Here is a 24,279-nt window from a genome sequence, read left to right on the forward strand (position 1 = left end):
CTGAACAGCTTCCTTTTGGTTTTCCTTAGACAAGTCCGAAGCGTTGCTTCTGTGCAACTCATTGTTTCCAATTGCTTTGTTTAATTTCATCATTTGTTTATCAATTTCTGTGATGGATACATGTGAAAATTGCAGCTGCATCCTTTTTTATAATGAGCCTAAGTTCAGATAAAACAACTGTAGCTGTCCAATTCATTCTAAGGAATTTGGTGGTCATCTTCCTGATGCTCCTGGTCTCTTAAGCATGCTGGAAATGTCTGGGGATTTGTAATCTTGTTATTTACTCTATGACAAGATTCAGCTCATGTTTCTTTTTGCCCTCATCACTCTTTTGCTTTTTGTCTTTTTATTTATAATTTCAAATTTTTTTTCTCTTGAATGGAAATGGCAATCAAGGATGCCTTGACTGTCTTGCAATTTTTTTTACAGCCAAATTCAAAAGTGACTTGTTACTCACATGATCACAGATCATTCATATTACAGTTTGAATTTCGAACTAGTAGCATGTGGGTTTTAGTTTGCGTGTATGGGTCCGTTTAGCAGCAACTAACTTGTCAGTTTTTTGAGCCTCTGTTTTTTTTTAAACCAGTATAAGACCGTGAGAGTTCCTGCATCCAGAATTGACTTGATTCTCCCTCTATATTCTTTGATCCCTTTAGCCCTAAGAACCAAATCCATCACCACCTTGAAAGGTTTCAATGTTCTGGCCTCAACCACTTTCTGTGGCAGAGAATTCCATAGGCCTCACCACTCTCTAGGTAAAGAAATTTCTCCTTATCTCAGTTTTAAATGGCCCACCTCATATCTTTAGACTGTAATCCCTGGTTATCAACTCCCAGTCATCAGGAACATCCCTCTAACTGTTCGGTCTAATCCTGTTAGAATGTTACAGATGTGTAGGAGACACCGCTCCCCCCCCCAAAAAAAGAGAAATCATACAGGAAATGGGAAACAAACTACATCAGGAAGGGACAGAAAAATACAAATCTAAGAGTTTTTCAACAGCGAGGGCAAGAGGTCACAAACACCTTGTATCTGAATGCACATTGTGGAAAAAACAGAACAGATGAACTGAATGAAAATGGAAATAAGTAAATGTCATCTGATAGCCATTACAGAGAAATGACTGCAAGATAACTTGGATTGATATCTGAATATTGAAGCTTACAGGACAGTTAGGAATGGCAAGAATCTAGGAAAATTCAGAGTAGTGGTTTTGTTAATTACTGCTCATATTAACGCAAAAGAGGGATTTGTTCCAACTTCAGGACACCAGCATATGGAAATGATTTGATCAGACATGAGACAAAAATAAGAAGCCACTTGTGTAAATGCTACAGAGGCCTCCTAATAATAACCACACTGTAATAATCATGCAAGATTTTCATTTGACGTATATTTAAGATTGTTGATGTCTCAAACCTATTGCAGCACAATGTATTGATGCTGCACTGAAAGGCTAGGCTTCTGTTATCTAATGCTTCCATGTAAGCTCAGACTGCTGCCATCATGGCTGCAAAGGGGCTTGAGGTTTGTCTGTATTGCCCAACAAATGGTCCTTTAACAGATGACTAAAGTCACTAAAACATTTCCTCATAATGCCCTTTCTGTCGTCAGTAAATTAGTCCACACAGTGCTGCCTATGCCAAAATAGGAGTTTAAAATGGAGTCTTCTGAAGCCTAATTTGTTCAAAGTGGTCTTCTTAGGCTCACTGCAGTGTCTCCTTTTGCCAGTCAGCAGGCTTTTGCCAACCATGTTGCCATCACATGGGTTGTGGACAGCACAGTGGCTTAGTGGTTTGCACTACTGCTTCACAGCACCAGGGACCCGGGTTCAATTCCCATCTTGGGTGACTGTGTGTGGAGATTGCACAACCTCCCAGTGTCTGCATGGGTTTCCTCCAGGTGCTCTGGTTTCCTCCCACAATCCAAAAATGTGCAGGTCAGGTGAATTAGCCATGCTAAATTGCCCAGAGTTAGGTACATTAGTCAAGGGTAAATGTAGGGGAATGAGTCTGGGTGGGTTACTCTTTGGAGGGTTGGTGTGGATGTTATTATCTACTGCATCCTACACCAACAGGCAAACCCACACTTTCAGAGAATCTGCCTCCCTCGACTACCTTTCTCACACCACTCTCACTCTCACAGACGAACATCCTCAAAATGAGGTTACACGGAGGAAAGGTTCGGGAAGTTTGGGAGAGTGATTTCTAACACAGGCAAAGGGACACAGAATACAGACATTAAAGGAATGTATATAGCAAGCAGTTTTTAGTTGAATACATTATGCCATGATTTTACTTATAAATTAGGTTTGTAATATTTATTTTATATGGATTTTTATTTTAGCATCATAACCAAGTGGATGCTACATTGATCTTTTACATGGGGAAAGAAAAGTATGTGACTATTAGTGAATTAAGAATTGAAGTTGCATTTACCAGATTATACAGCTGAAAACGTCATCCAGGACTTGTTCTCTCTTCCTCTTAAGCCTCAGTTGTTTGACATATTTTTGGTGACAATGGTTGTGCAGCAGACATGGATAGTCATGACTGCTGTTCCCAAACACTACAGGCCTCCTTCAGAGTTGTCCAGGTATCAGAAGCACTGTTTCAGCACCTCAGCAGACTGTTCTGTTACATTTTGTATGGTAGAATGACTTCCATTGGGTGGGGTGCACACCAGAGACATGTGCAATATTGATAAAGGGTTCCCTTTTGTACATTTTATTAACTTTACTACCAATCTGTCATACATAATAACTTGTGTTAAACCGCAAGTGTAAAAAAGACCCTAACAGCTTACCAGAGACTCACTAAACAGCTAGTTGCTTTCATTGTAGTAATAATCAACTTCAATGAATCCAGCTGTGTCTCTGACTGCCTGTCTCAGCATTATTTTCTCATTGCTTGTTAGATATCTAATACTGGAAGTACAAAAATTGCTTCATACTAAATAGTAAGAAAATCAATGCAAATGTCTTCAAGCCTTGTTGCATACTCTGCTCTCTAGCCATTGATTCCATTCCACGCCCCAGTAATTGTCTGAAGCTAAACCAGACCATTTGCAATCCTGGTATATAATTTAATCAAGAGATGATAATAATTATAAAATGTGCATTATTTTTGACAAATTTTTTAACATCTATTATTTGGAATCTATCTTTAATTCTTTGTACTTCAGGGGCAAGCATATAAATTGTTAATAGCTACCTCTTAATGTAACAGAACAGACAACTTAGAACAGTACAGCATAGTACAGGCCCTTTGGCCCTCGATATTGTGCTGGCCTTTTATTCTACTCTATGATCAAACCAACCTACATTCCTTCATTATACTATCTTCCATATGCCTATCCAAGAGTCGCTTAAATGTCCCTAATGTATCTGACTCTACGACCACTGACGGCAGTGCATTCCATGCACCCACCACTTTCTGTGTAAAGTGCCTACCCCTGACATCTGTCCTAAACCTTCCTCCAATTACTTTAAAATTATCCCCTGCTGTAATAGATATTTCTGTCATGGGGAAAGTCTCTGGCTATGCACTCTGTGTGTCTCAACATCTTGTACACTTCTATTAAGTCACCTCTCATCCTTCTTCACTCCAATGAGAAAAGCTCTAGCTCCCTCAACCTTTCTTCAGAAGACATTCCCTGCTAAGTCCAGGCAGCATCCTGGTAAATCTCCTCTGCACCCTCTCCAAAGCTTCCACATCTTTCCTATAATGAGGTGACCAGAACTGAACACAACAATGTTGTCAGTAATGTTGCAATAACCAATAGAAATCTCCACAAGAGGAAATAATTTAATTCTAACTTTAAATTGCCCCATCTGGAGTTTGTCTCCAGTTGACATCATCCACAGGCTGGTCAACATTAGGGACACAAAGGTCAGGAAATCACAAAGATGAATTCATACACTTATACTCAAGTGGTTCAATATAATGCATCAATGTATAATGTTCTCACGTTGCTCTGAAATTAAAAGATTCTGTGTTCTTGACAACGTGGAAAAATCGAAGATCTATCAGTCAGCTGAACAGTAGGCATTCACTGAAATAAATTGGCTAATATAATATATTGCACTGGCTGTAACAACTTTTAATGGAACACTGAACTTTTTCCATTTGGACTATTAACTAAAGGAATGTGACGATTTTAATGACTCACAACTGCTCTTTGAATTGACTTGGTAAGTCATTCAGTGTCAAACCACTATAAAATTTGAAAGGAATGACCATAGAGTAAACCACATTGCACCAACCTAGGTATTACAAATAACAATAGCAAACCCAACTCTGCTGACCCGGCAAAATCTTCCTCTTTTAACGTCTGGGGTTTTGTGCCAAAATTGGGAGGGCTGTCTAGCATACTGGTCAAGCAACAGCCAATCATTGTCATAGGTACACTTGAATCATACCTTTCAATGTCACAGACACCACCATCACCTAACAATGGGTACATCCTGTTCCACTGCTAGGACAGACCCAGCAAAGTTCCCGGCACAATATAGTTGTAGTTACAGCTTTAGTCCTTAACATTAACAGCTGACCTTCATGGTCTGAGTCAGAAGTGGCAAGAAAACCCTATTATTACTTATTCAGCTGATCAATCTGTCTTCCATGTTTAATACCACTCGAAGAATTAGTGTGGCTGGCAAGGACACAAACTGTACTCCAGATGAGGACTTCAGTAGCCATCGCGAAAAGCAGCTTGTTAAGACAACTACTGATCAAAATGGCCGAGTCCAAAAGAACACAATTCATTAAATGGGTCTGTAGCCGGTGGTGAACGAATCGACAAGAGGAACCACTTACTTAAGCTTACCTTTGGTAGATGCATCTATGTAAGACAGTTCAGAAGCGACCATTACCAAACATTATGGAGATTAAGTCCCATCCTCACATTGAACAAACTGTCCATCATGTTGTGTGCCAGTGATGAAGTGCTACATGTGATAGATTTGTAACAAATCTAGCAACTCAAAACTGGGCATTCATCATGCGCTGTAGGCCATGGTGCAGCAGTAGAATTCAAGCAGTATCTGAATCACAAAAAGCTAGCATTCCAGTTCAGTGGATAATAGGGAATGTAAACAAATATTGGTCTTTATTTCAAAGGAAATGGAGTATAAAAGTAGGGAGGTTTTGCTAAAATTGTACATGGCAGTAATCAGGCCACAACAAAATTATTGTGAATGATATTGGGATCTTTAACTAAGGAAAGATATCCTGGCATTGGAGGCAGTTCAGAGAAGATTCATAAGCCTAATCCTCACACTGTGAAGGGGCTGTCTTATGAGGAGAAGTTGAGCAGATAGGGGATGGACTTGATGGATTAAGTCAGAGGTCATACAACATCAGGTTGTAGTCCAACAGAAACAAAAACAGAAGTTGCTGGAAAAGCTCAGCAGGTCTGGCGGCATCTGAGAAGAGAAATCAAAGTTAACGTTTCAGGTCTGATTTATTCGAAATATCAAGCTTTCAGAGTGCCGTTCCTTCATCAGTGAAGACGAGGGAAACTCACTGGCACAGAATTTATAGGTGGAGAGATCATTTCAAGACCATTCCAGGTAATTAAGCGTGTCAAACGATAATATAAGTGGTGAGTGGAGTGTCGACAGGTTGAATAACCTGTCTTTGCAGGTGATCAAAATTGTCAAATGGTGTGAATGAAGTCAATAGCTGAATAGCATGTGAAAGGATGACTTATGATCTGATTAATTAAGGAAGAGATGGGATTACAAAAAAAAAATCAAAAATAAGACAAATCAAATGGCTGGAATAACATTACAGGTATGACACCAACTAGAAGGTGCTGAGACATTACTTGTTTTGCATTCTGGGAGTGGATTTCGCTGTCAATGTTAGTGTGAAGGGTATCACGAAAGACCATCTCTGGTGATAAGCACAAGAAAAAGCATCCAACCAGAGGTTGTTGAGACATCACTCATTTTGCATTCGGAGAGTGGACTTTGCAGTCAATGCAGGTGTGAAAGGTATCACGGAAGAACCTGTTGTTGAGAAATGGTAAGACCCGAACATAACATTACAGTATTCTTTCCATTCCTCCCCCCACCTCTCACAAAAAAGGAGAGGCAAGGTTCAGAGAAGAAGAAACAAAACATCATGAAAGGAAGATCAGCAGTGAGCGTTCCAGTGGATAAAGGAGTACGAGCCTAAACAGCTTCTGGTAACTGTTGTTGGTAAGTGACAGCTAAGTTTTAAGTAATTGTTTTCGGAGCAGAGAGCATCAGAAGAGGATTAAAAAAGTATTCAACATTGTAAGGATTAATTAAGTTAAAGTGGTAAGAAATGGGAAGAGAGCTTCAAATTGTAGTCTGCTCCTCTTGCTTGATGTGGGAAGCCAAGCACACTTCCAGTGTGCGGGACCTGCAAATGTGCAACAGTGTCTGCAGTTGCAGCACCCATGGGGGAAAGGGAGGACTGCAGATGCTGGAGATTAGAGTCGAGAGCATGGTGCTGGAAAAGCACAGATCAGGCAGTACCTGAGGAGTAAGAGAATCGATGTTTTGGGCAAAAGCCCTTCATCAGGAATGAATCCTACCGCACCTGGAAGACTGAGTTTCAGAGTTGGAGCAGCCTCTGGGGAGACTGTGGAGGATTTGTGAGGTGCAGTGTTTTGTGGATAGCAAGTATAGAGGGGTGGTCACACTGCAGATTCAGACTCCACTGGCAGGAAGGGAATGGGTGACCATTAGGCAGAGCAGGTGGGCTGAGCAGGCAGTGCTGGAATCTCCTGTGGCTATTCCCCTGCAAAACTGAGATACCATTTTAGATACTGTTGAGGGGCATGGTCTCTCAGAGGATAATAACAACTGCCAAATTCATGGCACCATGGTTGGCTCTGCTGCGGAGGAAGGGAGAAATAGGAATAGAAATGCTATAGTTATAGGGGATTGAATTATAGGGGGAGTAGATAAGCATTTCTGTGGCTGCAAATGAAAGTCCAGGATGATGTGTTGCTTCCCTGGTGTGAGGAACTTGGATGCCTGTGGACAGTTGCAGGATATTCTGGAGGGGGAGGGTGAACAGCCAGTGGTCGTGGTACACATTGGTACTAATGGCACAGATTAAAAAAAAAGATGAGGTCCTAAAATTTGAATACAGAGGACGAGGAAGAAAGTTAAAATGTTGGACCTCGAAGATATTTAGCTCAGGATTATTACCAGTGCCGCGAGTTAGTCAGAGTAGAAACAGCAAGATATATATATAGGATGAACACGTGGCTAAAAAGATGGTGAGAGGAGGGAATTCAGATTGTGGGGCATTAGGACTGGTTCTGGGGAAGGTGGGACCTGTATAATCTGGATGGGTTGCACCTGGGCAGGACCAGGACAGATGCCCTTGGGGCATTACTTGGTAGAGTGATTGGGAAGGGTTTAAACAAGTGCAGCAGGGGTGTGAGACCAGAGGAGTACAACAGTAGATGCAGAAATTGAGGGGGAGGTAGAAACCAGGGCAAACAAGACTAAGAACAGGGAAATGCTGTTGAAAAGAGCAGAGGAGATGGTCTGAAATGCATGTGTTTCAACGTAAGGAGTACGATTGGCAAGGTACTTAGAGCATTCATTAGTACTTGGAACTATAGCATTATTTTGATTATGGAGACATGGCTGAAACAGGGACAGGATTGACAGCTGAATGTCCTAGGATTTAGATGTTTCAGATTTGATAGAAAGGGATGTAAAAGGGGTGGTGGAGTTGCATTACGGGTAAAGGAGTATCTCACAGCTGTACAGAGAGAGGATACATCAGTAGGGAGTATCAGGAGGATACATGGAGTGAGGCAGTAGGAGTAGAATTCAGGAATAGGAAAGGTGAAATCACAATGCTGGGGAAATATTACAGGCCTCTCAACAGCCAGTTGGGAGATGTGGCAGAACACGTCGACAGATTTTACAAAGATGCTAAAACAGCAGGGTTGTTGTGATGGGTGATTTTAACTTCTCCTATATTGACTGATACTCACTTCATGCTAGGAGCTTGGAGGGAGCTGAATTTGTAAGGACCATTCAAGGAGGTTTCTTGACACAGTACTTAATCAGAGCTGAAAATGTGTTGCTGGAAAAGCGCAGCAGGTCAGGCAGCATCCAGTGAGCAGGAGAATCGACGTTTCGGGCATGAGCCCTTCTTCAGGAATAAGGAAAGTGTGCCAAGCAGGCTAAGATAAAAGGTAGGGAGGAGGGACTTGATTACAGCATGTAATCAGTCCAACCTCGGAAGGGGTTATACTGAACCTGGTTTTGGGAAATGAGCCTGGGTAGGTGAGTTAGGTTTTAGTGGGGGATCATTTTGGGAGTAGTGACTATAATACTGTGAATTTTAAGTTACTCATGGATAGGAAATAACAGCAGTCCTCAGGTGAAGGAGTTATATTGGGTGAAAGGTAAACGACATCGGAGTGTGGTGCTGGAAAAGCACAGCCGGTCAGGCAGCATCGAGGGGCAGGCGAATCTATGTTTTCAGCATAAGCCCTTCATCACGAATACAAACTACAACAATATTAGATAGGAACTAGAGATTGTTAATTGGAGGCAGCAGTTTGAGGGTGAATGCACATTAAACATACGGGAGTATTTCAAATAGCAGGTGGTAAAAGTGCCATTCCTGCAAGAATGAAGGATAGGTATGGCAAGTTACATGAAATTTGAATGATCAGGGATGTTATGACCTTGGTCAAAAGAAAAAGGAAACACACGTAAGGTCTAGGAGGAGGGGAACTGTCAAAGCCCTTGAAGTATATAAGGAAAGTAGAAAATATCTTAAGCAAGGAATGAGAAAGGCTGAAAGTGGTCATGTAGCGTCATTTCCAAATAAGATTAAGGAGAATCCCAAGGTTTTATACACATATCTAAAAATCAAGAGGCAAGCCAGGAAAAGTGTTGGCTCGCTCAAGGACAAAAGAGAGGATGTATGTGTGGAGCCAGAAGAGTAGGTAAGGTCTTTGGATTCTCACCAATGAGAATGAATTGGAGGAAGATGATCTTAGGGACGGGAGTGTCTAATTTCTTACCAAGTTACCATTAAAAAGGAAGAGGTGTTGTGCGCCTTAAAAAGTACTAAGCATGGTTTTGTGCAGGAGAGGTCGTGCCTCACTAACGCGATCGGGTTTTTTGAGGAGGTGACAAAGATGATTGATGATCGAAAAGCAGTTGTTGTTGTTGTTGTTGTCTACATGGACTTCAATAAAACCTTTGACAAGGTCCCTCATGGCAGACTGGTACAAAAGGTGAATTCACATGGTATCTGGGGTGAGCCAGCAAGATGGATGCGCAACTGGCTTAATAGTAGAAGCCATGATGTGGAGGTGTGTGTGTTGGACTGGGCTGAACAAAGTTAAAAATAATAGAGCTGAGATGCCACTTTTTTTCAATAAAAACTAAAGTTATCTCAGAAATGTGTTTGAAACCTGAATCCCCATTCTAAGTGATTAAAGACTTAACGGCAATCCAGGTTTGTTCTATGCATCACATCAGTTGTATGACATTGTGATTGATCTTTTACTATAAATTTGGTGTCCTATGAGGTAAAAAGAATGACTGCAGATGCTGGAAACCAGATTCTGGATTCGTGGTGCTGGAAGAGCACAGCAGTACAGGCAGCATACAAGGAGCTTCGAAATCGACGTTTCGGACAAAAGCCCTTCATCAGGAATTGCCTGAAACGTCGATTTCGAAGCTCCTTAGATGCTGTCTGAGTTGGTGTCCTACGATCCTACCCCACTAGCTACCTGACAAAGGAGCAACACTCCGAAAGCTCGTACTTCCAAATAAACCTGTTTGTGAATTTTAAGTTTAACCATCGGGGACAGAGGGTAGTGGTGGAAGGATGCTTTTCCAAATGGAGGGCTGTGACTAGTTGTGTTCTGCAGGAATTAGTGCTGGGGCTTCTGCTGCTTCTAATCTACATAAATGATTTGGAGGAAAACATAGCTGATCTAATTAGTAAATGTTTGCAGATGTTGTGGAGTTGTGGATAGTGAGGTGGATTGTCAGCGGATACAGGAGGATCTAGATCAGTTGGGGGCATGGGCAGAAAAATGGCAAATGGAGTTTAATCTGGCCAAATGTGAGGTAATGCATTTTGGAGGGAAAAGTACAGGTAGAAAATATACAGTGAAGGGCAGAACCCTTAGGAGTATTGATATGCAGAGAGATCTGGGTGTGCAGATCCACAGATCACTGAAGGTGGCAGCATAATTACATAAGGTTATCAAAAAGACCTCTAGCATGCTTGCCTTCATCGGAAGGGTACGAGACAAATTAAGCTGCAGATTTACAGAACTTTAGTTATGCCAAACTTAGAATATTGTATACAGTATAGCACAGGAACAGGCCCTTTGAAATATTGTATACAGTTCTGGTCAACACACTACTAGAAGGATGTGGATGCTTTGGAGAGGGTACAGAAAAGGTTTAAGATGTTGCCTGGTATGGGGGACTTTAGCTATGAAAAAAGATTGGACAGACTGGGTTTGTTATCACTGGAATGCAGGATATTGAGGGATAACTCAACAGATGTTTCTTAGATTGTGAATAGCATTCATAGAGTGGAAAGTATAAGGCTTTTTCCCAGGATGGAGGGATCAATTACTAGGGGACACAGGTTCAAGGTGTGAGGGGGGACATTTAAAAGAGATATGAGAGTCATATTTTTCAAAGGGTGGTGAGTGCCAGGAACATGCAGCCAGAGGTGGTGGGAGAAACAGACACAATAGCAGCATTCAAGAAGCACCTGGACAAATATCTGAATCAGAAGGGAATTGAACATAGAACATTACAGCATAGTATAGGCCCTTCGGCCCTCAATGTTGCACCGACCGGTCATACCAATCTGAAGCCCATCTAACCTGCACTATTCCATGTACGTCCATATGCTTGTCCAAGGACGACTTAAATGTACTTAAAGTTGGCGAATCTACTACCGTTGCAGGCAAATCATTCCATACCCTTACTACTCTCTGAGTAAAGAAACTACCTCTGACATCTGTCCTATATCTATCACCCCTCAATTTAAAGCTATGCCCCCTCGTGCTTGCTGTCACCATACTTGGAGAAAGGCTCTCCCTGTCCACCCTATCTAACCCTCTGATTATCTTATGTGTATCTATTAAGTCACCCCTCAACCTTATTCTCTCTAACGAAAACAGCCTCAAGTCCCTCAGCCTTTACTCGTAAGACCTCTCCTCCATACCAGGCAACATCCTAGTAAATCTCCTCTGCACCCTTTCCAAAGCTTCCACATCCTTCTTATAATGCGGTGACCAGAACTATACACAACACTCCAAGTGCAGCCGCACTGGAGTTTTGTACAGCTGTAGCATAACTTCATGGTTCCGGAACTCAATCCCTCTATTAATAAAAGCGAAAACACTGTATGTCTTCTTAACTAGCCTGTCAACCTTAACTAGGTGGCAACTTTCAAGGATCTATGTACCTGGATGCCGAGATCTCTCTGCTCATCTACACTACCAAGAATCTTACCATTAGCCCAGTACTTTGCATGCCAGTTACTTTGACCAAAGTGAATCACCACACACTTGTCTGAATTAAACTCCATTTTCCACCTCCCAGCCCAGCTCTGCAGCTTATCTATGTCTCTCTGTAACCTACAATATCCTTCATCACTATCCACAACTCCACCGACCTTAGTGTCGTCCGAAAATTTACTAACCCACCGTTCTACGCCCTCATCCAGGTTGTTTATCAAAATGACATACAGCAGTGGACCCAACATTGACCCTTGCGGTACACCACTGGTAACTGGACTCCAGGATGAACATTTCCCATCAACCACCACTCTGTCTTCTTTCAACAAGCCAATTACTGATCCAAACTACTATATCTCCCACAATCCCATTCTTCTGCATTTGTACAATAGCCTACTGTGGGGAACCTTATTGAACACCTTGCTGAAATCCATATACACCACATAGACCGGTTAACCCTGATCTACCTGTTTGGTCACCTTCTGAAAGAACTCAATAAGGTTTGTGAGGCACGACCTACCCTTCACAAAACTGTGCTGACTATCCCGAATCAAATTATTCTTTTCTAGATGATTAGATTATTATAAATCCTGTTAATAGAGGGATATAGATCCTGTATGTGTCGGCACAGGCTTAGAGGGCCAAAGGGCCTGTTCCTGTGCTATAACTGTTCTTCATTGACACTCCAGTCTCCCCATTTGTACCATCTTTTGACATGCTTAGTTACCTGGAATTGTCATGCAATGGTTTCTCCACCTATAAATTCTGTGCCTGTGTGCTTCCCTCCATTTCACATGATGAAGGAGCAGTGCACCAAAAGCTTGTTATTTCAAGTAAGCCTGTTGGACTATAACCTAGTGTTCTGCGACTTCTAATTTTGTCCACACCAGTCTGACATCAGCATCTTCATATCATTGTTCGATTAAACAAGGAGAGGCGACCTTATTGAAATATATCCGATTCTTAGAGGTTTAACGGAAGATGGAGAAAAGTTGTTTCCTGGCGTAGGGAGAGTCTAGGATCAGAGGACATAATCTCCAAAGAACTTGGACATTTAAGACAGAGATGAGGAGGAAATTAATCTCAGGGGGTTAGTGAATCTGTGAAATTCTGTATTGCAGAAGGTTGTTAAAGTTGTGTTATTTATTCAAGCTGAGGCAGATAGATTATCAATCAATAAGGGGAATCAAGTATTCTGGGGAAAAGGTAGGAAAGTGGAATTGAGAATTATCATGTCTCATTAAATGGCATAGCAGACTCAATGGTCTGATGATTTATTTCTACTCCTATGTCTCATGATCTTATAGAAACCTTATGATCGAGCATTCTTTCTAATTTATCATTCCATCAAGTCAAGGAACCAATCCTGATTTATTGGATGCAGGTTTGGATGCCAGGAGGATTGGCAGACATATCTAAAACTGAAGTGTCGATGTAGTGAAGCTCCAAGACACGACTAGTTGCATGTCAAACAATGGAAACAGCATGTGAAACAGAGCTAAGTGATCCCACAACCAATCAATGCTAAATGATCCCACAACCAACAGATCAGATTCAATATCCTGTTATGAATGGTGGCCAAACAACAAATCAGGAAGAGGAGACGACAAAATATCCCCATTCTCAATGACAGACGAGCCCAATGTATCAGTACAATAAGCATTTGTAACTATCTTCAACCAACAGTGCCAAGTACACCCTGCCAATGGTTCTAACATCACTGATGCAGTTTGTATCTGCATAATCCAGCACTGTCTGGTCTGCCATCCTCTATGGTCCAGCACCCAAGGTATTTCCAAGCTTCTCTGTAGATACTCATATTACTTTTGTTACCCTTTATTGAATTTGGATAACCTTATGTTTATGGCTTTAGTTGGAAATCATTCATTTATTAAGCATTTGAGTGACATCAGTCAAGATACAATCTTTACTTTTATAGTGTTTGTGCATGGAATATATTTGACTTCCCAAGGTCTAGCCAATTCTCTAGTCCAGCAAAGGCCCAATCCCAAGATTACGGAAGTACACTCTATACCAGTTTTCAACCAAATTACTCCCAAAGTATCAAGAAACAACTGAAGGGGTTATACACTGCAAAGGACTTGGACACTGACAAAATACCAACAATAGTACTGAAGACTTGTGCTCCAGAACCAGCATATAGCCAAGCTCTTTCAGAAATAGCTACAACACCAGCATCTCATGGAAAATATGGAAAGTTTCAAGCTTTGTCCTGTTCATAAAAATAAGGATAAATTCAACCAGGAATAATTCAGCCCCATTAATCCACTCTTAATTATCAACAAAGAAATGGAAGGAATTTTCCAAAGTGCTATCAAGCAGCTTTTAGACTGCAATAAGCTGCTTACTGCTGCTCAGTTTATCTTCCACTAGAACCACTCAACTCCTGACCTCACTGCATCCTTGGTCCAAACATAGGCAAAAGACCTCAATTTCAGTGAGCAAGTAGCGATGTCTACCCCTGTCATCAAGGCAGCATTTGATGTCCCCATTAAGAAACATTAGCAAAACTGAGGTCAATTCAGAATGGGGTCAAGCGTTAGAGATCATCATCTCAGCTCCATGACATCACTTCAAGAGTTCCCCAGGGTAATGTCTTAGGCCCAAAAGTCTTCAGCTGCTTCATTAATAAACTTCATTTCAACCAAAGTGGGGATATTTTCTGATAACTGAGATGCTCACCACCATTCCTGATTCCTCAGACATTAAAGCAGTTTGTGTCCACATACATCAAATCCTGGATAACATTAAAGCTTGGCCTGATAAGTGGAACACAATGAGCATCTCAAAAAAGAGATAATCTAACTATCTCCCCATGACATTCAACACATTAGCATTACTAAATTCTTACTCTCAACATTCTAGAACTCACCATTGACTAGAAACTGAACTGAACCAGCCATATACATGCTCTGGCTACAAAAAACTAGCCAGAAACTGGGAATTCTGCTGTGAGAAATTCACCTTCTATTTCCTCAAAGTCTGCCGAACACCTACAAAAGACATAACTGGTGTCTCGTGGAATATTTTCCATTTGTCTTGATGTGAACTATTCCAAAGACTTTCCAGACCTCCAGGACAAAGCATGCCTTTGCAGACATTCCATTCACCACATTCAACAATCACTCCTTCCACAAATGATGCACAATGGCAGCCATATGTAACAGTGAAACAATGCACTGCAGTAACTCATCAAGGCACTTTCGACAGCACCTTTCAAACCCATGACCTTGTCTCTGAATATAGGGTAGCAAAGGGAAAGTAACACTGCCACCTACATGTTCCTCTCCAACCCACACATCATCCTGACTTGGTATCATGTTGTTAACCTTTCACTTTCGTGGAGTCAAAATCCTGGGTCGACTTCCACAACACAAATATGGATGTACCTACACCACATACATTACAGAAGTGCAAGATGATACTACTTTCTCAAAGACAGGTAAAGGTCAGCAACAGATGTTGACCTAGCCAGTGATGCTATACTTTGTGAAATTATATATAAATGTAAAACATATCCCTAAGCATATAGTAACCTACTTTTATGACACTACATCATCAGGCGCTTTCATAACGCATGACTTTTTCAGAAAGTGTCAGACAATCAAACTACACCATGCCTGCACAATTCCAACATGGGTATTGAAATCACTATTCTGCATAACAGCTTTCTACAAGTAATAAAAACCTACCTCTGACAGATGGTACCCCATGCACCATGCTTGTTTGTAAGGATGTTGAGAATCTTTTGTTTTAGCTGATTGGCTGTAACATGATCTCGATGCTTTGCAGCACTAATGAGATGATCGCACATCTTCTCTTCTTCTCTTCTATCCGCCGTATATTGAGCACATTGGGACTGTTGGTGAAAATTTTAAAAATATGCTCAACAAAGCAAGAAAACGTCACAATATTGGTCTATAAAATGCTTAAAATTCTCTGACAAACTAACGAATACAACATAATAATTAATTGAAATCAGTGCATACAACCCAAATCATACAAGAATAGAATTAGGTCAATGTACTAAAATTGCAATTGGTATTAAAATAAGATGTAAAACAAATTATTTTTCAAAACTTGTGCTTTTTCTAAGAATTTTTTAAAACAAATATTGAAAAGATAAATGGAGGAAAAATGGAACTTAGTGGAAAACAAGTATTAATTAATTAGCAAAACTATATTAATAACATGCTTGGCATTTTTAAAACAATTTAAGAGTGAAAAGGATAAAGAATCTATTAATATTGCAAACTGTAAAATTATTTATCATTATGGTTATGTAAATGAATAACATCGCCCTAAGAAATAGAAACAGTGAGTTCCAAAAATTGACTATTCAGAACAGAATTCTTGATCCTTGCTGCTTGTGCAGACCAACTTAAATTTTGTTTCTGGAATGCATAGGGATTTGTGTTCATGACATTGATAAAAGACAATTGGGGATATCTTTTTCATTTCTTCCTGCGTCAGTCGAAGTGTAGCTTTTTGCAAGTTCGAATCACGGTAAAGCTCTTAACACTATCTTAATAATAAGCCTTCATAGTCCACCTTTGAAAAACATGCCACTTGCACCCTTGAAAGTTTTGCTACCTTCAATACATTCTGTTGATCTTGCAGATTAAGAAATATATAGTGCCAAATCTTTCATCATGATGCCACTATAGGAGATGGGCTCTGGACACATTGGCCCATCAGAAAACAGTCAAGAAATGTTGTCAGGATTATACTTCAAACACACTTCAATGGGAAATCTTGCTGCGTCCTGAATAATGTAGGATATGGCAAGAAATGTGGCAGATTCACATGAAAAGTGCAGCAAGACCTATCTCAATGTTGTGGATAAATCACTGCATCTTTTAACTAATTCCTGAGCATTAAGGTAAAATTCTCTCAGCCAGCACAGTGGCTCAGTAGTTAGCACTACTGCCTTACAGTGCCAGAGAGCCAGGTTTGATATCAGTTTTGGATGACCATCTGTGTGAAGTTTGCACATTCTCCCCGTGTCTGCGTACATTTCCTCTGGTTGCTCTGGTTTTTCACACAGTCCAAAGATATGCAGGTTAGGTGAATTGGCCGTGCTGAATTTCCCATGGTGTTCAGGGATGTGTAAGTTAGGTGCATTAGTCAGGGGTAAATATGGGGAAGGGGGGGGTGGATTGCTCTTCTGAGGGTCGCTGTGGACTTGTTGGGCCGAAGGGCCTGTGTCCACACTATACGGGTTCTATGATATCAGTGGAAAACTGCCTACGAAGGGAGATTATTTGTTAATGACCATATTAACTGCCTATCTTGTCTCATTTATACACAACTTCCCTTCCTACTGCCCACCACGAACTAACTAGACACTGGGTATTCTTGACGTGAAAGTCAAGAGTGGGAACTGGTAACCGCAGCTCAATACTGGCTGTAAAGAGCTGGCCATACTTTCACCACACAACAGCATCAATGAAATATACCTGTCATCCATGGAAAATGCAATCCAAAAATTGCCAACCCTTCAGTATCTGCATGGCAGCATTCTTCCCTCTTGCAGATTGCTTAAGGAGGACAGTCTTGTATTTAAGGATACAGTAGCAACTATCATTGAAACACTGCTGCAAGGATACAATGCATGTAAGGGCAGGCACCCAGCTCATGGACTGGACTAAGCTGCACCTCAAAGCTGGTCACTAGCTGTTTTAGTGATCACTGACTTAGTGCTGACTTGGATGCTCACATCATTTCTGCCTTTGCCAGTTAGCGTAGCCACACAACCAAGCAGCTTGCTTTCCTGGGCAGCAATCCTCAGTTTGAGTGCATCTTACTGCAAAGCACTATACTGTGCAGTAAACTCAAACTCAAACCTATGCCATGTGCCAGAAGCTTACATGGCAAATACACTGCATGTGCAGAAAGCAAACAGCCATATAGCACAGGTTTTGGATTGTTGCCCTCACCAAAGTCTATGGAATCACCCATCAATCAGGGAATCCCAGCCCAATAAGTCGCCAACAGTCTCTGATTCTGGATTGGCCAAAGTCAGACATCTAGATGGAGTGTTCTTGATCAGTGAATGGAGTCAGGCTAAGTTCTGTAGATCCATAGCAGCCAGTCAATTGCAGTTGAAGAGATGTGCAGGCATCGATCAGGTGTCTGGACACTTCTCATGCAGGACTGTACAGTTGGTTGGCTCAAGTGAGCAGGCCATTGTTAATCCATTAGTCTGTCCAGGGAAACCAGGATACAGGAGGACCAGTGCTACAGGAAGTGATGATTCGAGGCTGCAAGCTGGGAGAAGGGTGTGAATGACAATTATAAAGTAGAGGCCATTGTATTCATAAAGGGGGGGGATATGATAAAGTATAGTTGAAAACAGCCATGTGTAGAGAGGGTTTGGCCATGTTCAGGTGCACCCTTGCTTCAAAGCAGGGTGTAGTTGGGGAGGCTGCGGGGACAGTGTATGATCACACCTGGTATGGTCACCACGTCAGGGGCCGGGTGCAGGCTCATATGGACGGTTGGGTAGAGACCTTGGGAGATGCAAAGCATAGTGACTGCATAGGAAAGGGATCTAGATGCTTGAAGCCTTACTGACACACAGAGATGGAGGCTGGGAATGACTGCATAAAGTAAGTTTGTTATTACCCTCCATCATGATGGAATACTAAATACTGCTATACAAAGTAATCACAGATATACCAAGCTCTGAACACAGTTACATTGTTGAGGACTAAGCGACATTCTCCATGTATTCATGTCCACGTGCTCATGTCAGTCTTTCAGAGACAGGGCTGTAGTCTAGTCTAGGGCTGTAGCTAAGTCCACCAACACAGTGATATTTAAGATCAATGATATATAGCTCTATGACATCATTACAAGGTTGCTCCAGGTTACACAAACATCTTACTCCAAACCCTTCCCCAAGATTTCTTCCAGTCATAATAACTGATTTGCAGTTGTGCACATTTTCAAATGAGTTCCCTGGATTATTTCTTTCTATAATCTCTCCTAACCTTCCTTAAGTCTTATCATGATTCATCTGAATCCACAGATAGGGTGGGGAAAGACTACAACCAAGGTATAGAGATACTGGAGGTAAAATTCGCAATCCTTCTTTTCGTCTTCTGTTACATCAGAGATTCAATTGGTCCGGTGGTCTGGTCACATGCCCTGACTGGGTAGTGTGAACTCTAGAGGCTCCGAGGTATTGGGATGTTGCGGCACATAGCTGGTAGTATCTGACTTTGTCCTAGTTGAGCAGGGGATTCCTATAATAATAATAATTGTGTAGGCTGGAACAGTGAGGTGAGGTGACGTGACAGTGGTTGTGTTGGACATGGCCTGTGATTGTCCCAAAGGTATGATCAGTGTTGCCCAGGCAGTTGCTCAGTAATAGACCCTTTTCTATGAAGGTCTCATATTCAGACTTGTTGCCTATGTACCATGAAAGGCATGAATGTAGGAGTAATACAGGTGCACAATCCTTCATCTGAAATGCTTGGGACCAGCTGGTTTTTGGAATTCGGAATTTTTCGAATTTCAGAATAAGCGACAGTTTGATGGTGAAATTTTTAAAAATCTTACTGGATGAGCAGACTCAGAGTCCCTGAAACAGAATGGAGGCCTGCCAGTGCTGGGCCACTTCCCACCGCAACCCCATGTTGCATCTGAATGACATGCATCGAGTTGGTGTTGACTTGGATTTACTATTTGCATGCCAAACAACCTTGTTAATGAGAAAAAAAACTTCACAAAAACAACCTTCAGACTTTGAGCTTTTCAGATTTCAGGATTTTGAATAAAGGATTGTCTACCTGTAATGCTTATTACGGTTTTGCACTTGCCAACTTGAGAACTAGTGTGTATTTTGGGAAGTGAAATGAATTGCCTGACTACTATTTCTTGACAACTGAGAGGGTTGAGTTTTCATTTTACACCGCATTAGCAATTTTGATAAGGATAGCCCTGAGGACAGTGGAGCAGTAAGTTAGCAGAGCACTAAGTAATTCTGGATTTTTTTCTTCAGATTTATCACTGTCTGAAATGCTCTTTATGCCTCTCTATTGGACTGAAGGTAACTTGACAAACTTGTGACCTGTTGAAAGCTCAGCATCTTTGAAAATGCATTAAACATCTCATTAATAAATTTTGGGTCATTGTTGGAAACAACATCTCGCATACCATGGATAACAAACATCTCTCACAATGCACTCTCAAACATTTTGGTGGTCACTAATGTTAGTTTTTTTTAAACCTTCAAACATTGTGAAACTGTTCTGAGATCCCTAACAATGAAACAGCTCCAAGAGCTCTTTCTCTGCTCTTGGTTAGGTCCAAGTGTACTTGCATGTTGTCTGAAGAATGCCATTCCACATGAATGGGAAATTTTCAATCATTGAAAACTAGTAAATCCTCGACAATAGAGAAACAAGACATGTGTTTAAGATCATTCTTATTGGTAGGGTCTGTGAACTGAGCTTTAGGTTACCCTTTTGTTCCATACTTGTATATAAAACAGCAAGTATCATATAGAACATAGAACATAGAACATAGAAAAATACAGCGCAGTACAGGCCCTTTGGCCCTCGATGTTGCGCCGATCCAAGCCCACCTAACCTACACTAGCCCACTATCCTCCATATGCCTATCCAATGCCCGTTTAAATGCCCATAAAGAGGGAGAGTCCACCACTGCTACTGGCAGGGCATTCCATGAACTCACGACTCGCTGAGTAAAGAATCTACCCCTAACATCTGTTCTACACCAACCACCCCTTAATTTAAAGCTATGCCCCCTCGTAATAGCTGACTCCATACGTGGAAAAAGGTTCTCATGGTCAACCCTATCTAAACTCCTAATCATCTTGTAATGTGATCACGCCCTCTCGCAAGATCACACAAAATGGGATTAGGAGTTGATCATTCGGCCCTTCAAGCCTGCTCCACCATTTATCATGACCCTGTCTGATCATTCAATTCCATAGTCTGTTCCTGCTAATATCATAGAATCAGAGATCTAGTACAGGGAAACAGACACTTTGGTCTAACTTGTCCACGCCAACCAGATATTCTAAATAAATTTATTCTGATTTGCCAGCATTTGGCTAATATCCCTCTAAACTCTTCCCATTTATATACCCATCTAGATGCCTTTCAAATGTTGGAACTGCACCAGCTTGCACCACTTTCTCTGGCAGCTCATTCCATACATCCTCTATGTGAAAAAGTTGCCCTCTATTTCCCTTTTAAATCTTACCCCTCTCAGCATAAACCTGTGCATTCTAATTTTGGACTACACTACCTTGGGGAAAAGACCTTGTCTATTTACCCTATCCATGACCCTCATGATACTATAAACCTCTATAAGGTCACCCCTCAGACTCCCAACACTCCAGAGAAAATAACCCCAGCCTATTCAACCTCTCCCTTTCAATCAAACCCTCCAACCCTGCAACATCCTTGTAAATCTTCTCTGAACCCTTTCAAGTTTCACAACATCCTTCCAATGGCAGAGAGACCGGAGTTGCACACAATCTTCCAAAAGTGGCCTAACCAATTTCCTGTACAGCTGCAATATGACTGCCCAACTCCTATACTCAATGCACTGACCAATAAAGGGGCAAGCATACTAAACGCCTTCTTCACTATCCTGTCCACCTGTGACTCCACTTTCCAGGAACTATGAACCTGTACTCCAAAGTCTTTTTGTTCAGCAACCTTCCCAAGACCTTACCATTAAGTGTATAAGTCCTGCCCTCATTTGCCTACACCTCACATTTATCTAAGTTCAACTCCATCTGTCAGTCCTCAGCCCATTGGCTCATCTGATCAAGATCCTGTTCTAATCTGAGGTAATCTCCTTCATTGTCCACTACATCTGCAATTTTAGTCTCATTTGCAAACTTACTAACTATACCTCCCTATATTCATATCTAAATCATTTATATAAAATGACAAAAGCAATGACTCATCACTAATTCTTGTAGCACAACACTGGTCACAGGCTTCCAGTCTGAAAAGTAATCTTCCACCACAATCCTCTGCCTTTCACCTTCGAGCCAATTCTGTAGCTAAATGGTTAGTTCTCCCTGTATTCCATGTGATCTAACCTTACTAACCAGTTTATCATGAGGAACCTTGTCAAACATCTACAAACTTCTCTTTATTTCGATATTATAATATGTTTTTTGAGATATTGTATTCAGTTCCCTCATCTAAATAATGAATAGATCTTGCAAATGAGCTGGGATTCTAGCACAGATCCCTGCAATATCCCACTAATCACTGCCTACAATTTAGAAAAAGACACATTTATTTCTACACTCAGTTTCCTGTCTGCCAACCAGTTTTCCATTCATCTCAAAACATCTCCCACCAATGCCAAGTACTTCAATTCTACATACTAATCTTGTACGTGGGATTTTGTCAAAAGCTTTCTGAAAATCCAAATAAACCATGTACATTGTCTCCCCCTCATCAAGCCTACAAGTTGCATCCTTCAAAAATTCCAGGTTTGTCAACTATGATTTCCCTTTTGTAAATCCATGCTGGCTCTGTCCAATCCTGCTATTGTTTTCCAAGTGCTCAGCTGTTAAATCTTTTGTAATGGACTTTAGCATTGTCCCAACTACCAATGCCAGGCTGACTAATTCTCTGTCTTCCCTCTTAAATACAGAGGTTACATTAGCTCCCCAGTTACATTAGTTCCCCAGTAGGAACCATTCCAGAGTCTACACAATCTTGGAAGATAACCATCAATGTATCCGTTATTCTTCAAACCACTTTCTTCAGTTTTCTGGATGTAGATTGAGAAGTCCTGGAGATATATCTGCCTTCAATCCCATCAATTCACATATCACGATTTCCCTAACACTAGAAGACACAGGTACAGAATGCGGCCATTTGGCCAAACAAAACTGCTCCATTGTTCAATCATGACTGATATATTTCTCAACCCCATTCTCCCGCCTTCTCCCCATAACTTTTGATCCCCTTGCCAATCAAGAACCTATCTCTGTCTCTTTCATAAATACATTCTGACTTGGCCTCCACAATGCTCTGCAACAATGAGCTCAACAAATTAACCATCTTCTGGCTGAAGAAATTCCTCGTCTCAGTTCAAAAGAGTCATTCCTTAACTCTGAGGTTGTGCCCTAGGGACTTAGTCTCCCCTGCTAGTGAAAACATCTTCTCTACAACGACTATACCCAGGCCACTCACTAAGTTTCAATCAGAGCCTCTCTTTATTTTTCTAAACTCCCTTGAGTATATACCCACAGTCCTCTTCATATGACAAGCCCTTCATTCCCAGGATAATTCTTGTGAACCTCCACCAAGGCCAGCACATCCTTCCTTACATATGGAGACCAAAACAGATCACAATATTCCAAATTCAATCTGACCAGAGAACTACATAGTCTCAGCTGTACATCTCTGCCCTTATATTTTAGCCCTTTTGAAATGAATGTTAATTTGCCTTCCAAACTGTACAATTAACATGTTAACTTGAAGAGAATCCTGAAAAAGAAATTTCAAGGTCGTTTGAGCTTCATATTTCTGATGCCTTTCCACTTTTAAAAAACAGTCTATGCTTCTATTCTTCCTACCAAAGTGAATAACCTCCCACTTTCCCACATTATGCTCCTTGTGCCGCTTCATTACCCACTTCCCTAGCCTGTCCAAGTCTTTCTGTTGCCTCCCCGCTTCTCAAAACTACCTGCCCCTCTATTAATCTTAGTGCCACCTGCAACAATGCTCTTAGTTCCGTCATCCAGATCGTAATGCATAAAGTAAATATTTGTGGTTCCAATGCAGACCGCTGCAGACCTCCACGAGTCACCAGCTGCCATCTTGAACTAGATCCTTCTGCCAGCAAGCCAATCCTCTAACTGTGCCAGAACCTTGCCCATAACATCATGGGCTCTCATCTTATTGAGCAGCCTCTTGTGTGGGAAAGGCTTGTCAAAGGCCTACTGGAAATGCAAACAGATCACATCTATTGGTTCTTTGTCTAACTTGCTCATTAACGCCTCAAAAAATTCAAACAGATTTCTCAGGTATGATACCCCCAAGAAGTTGCTGTGCTGAGCCAACCCTATTTTGCCATGATCTACCAAGTACTCTACAATTTCATCCTTAATAATGTACTCTAAAACCTTACCAATGACCAAGATCAGGAGAAATGGCCTACAATTTCTTGTCTTCTGCCTCCTACCCTTCTTAAACAGGAGTGTTGCATTAGCCTTTTTTTCAGACATCTGGACCTCCTGGACTCTAGTAATTCCTGAAAGATCACCATGAAAGCCTTAAGAAATCTCTTCAGCTATCTTAATCAGAACTCTGGGGTATAGTCCAACTGGTCCAAGTTATTTATCCAATTTCAGACCTTTCAGCTTCCCAAGCAACTTCTTTTTAGCGATGGCCACTACACTTACCTCTGCCCCATTATTCTCTTGAAGTTTTGGTATGTTTCTGGTGTTTTCCACTGTGAAAACTGATGCAAAGTACCTCGTCAGCTCCTCCACCATTTCTTTGTTCCCCATTCCTACTTCTCCAGCTTCATTATCTTACGGTCCAACATCCACTTTCACCTCTCTCTTACCTTTTGGAACGTAAAAAAAAACTTGCAATTGTCTTTTATATTACTAGCTAGCTTGCTGTCATATTTTACCTTCTTCCCCTTATCAATTTCATCGTTATCCTCTGCTGATTTTTAAAGGCTTCCCAATAATCTTCTTTATATTGTAAACTTTTCTTTTGCTTT

The 24,279-nt window shown here is 41.2% G+C and overlaps 1 protein-coding gene across 4 annotated transcripts in view; it reads right to left on the reverse strand.

Annotated features, from left to right (window-relative positions):
- The window catches only part of nbeaa (neurobeachin a), a 913,644-nt gene that overhangs the window by 462,819 nt on the left and 426,546 nt on the right, over positions 1 to 24,279 (reverse strand). For all 4 annotated transcript variants that reach the window (XM_072577218.1, XM_072577214.1, XM_072577213.1 and 1 more), the window contains one exon: positions 15,228 to 15,394. In XM_072577218.1, coding sequence (XP_072433319.1) covers positions 15,228 to 15,394 — 167 coding nt within the window. The remainder of the gene's footprint in view (positions 1 to 15,227; positions 15,395 to 24,279) is intronic.

This window comes from Chiloscyllium punctatum, chromosome 9 (genome assembly GCF_047496795.1).
Source record: "Chiloscyllium punctatum isolate Juve2018m chromosome 9, sChiPun1.3, whole genome shotgun sequence".
Lineage (NCBI taxonomy): Eukaryota > Metazoa > Chordata > Chondrichthyes > Orectolobiformes > Hemiscylliidae > Chiloscyllium > Chiloscyllium punctatum.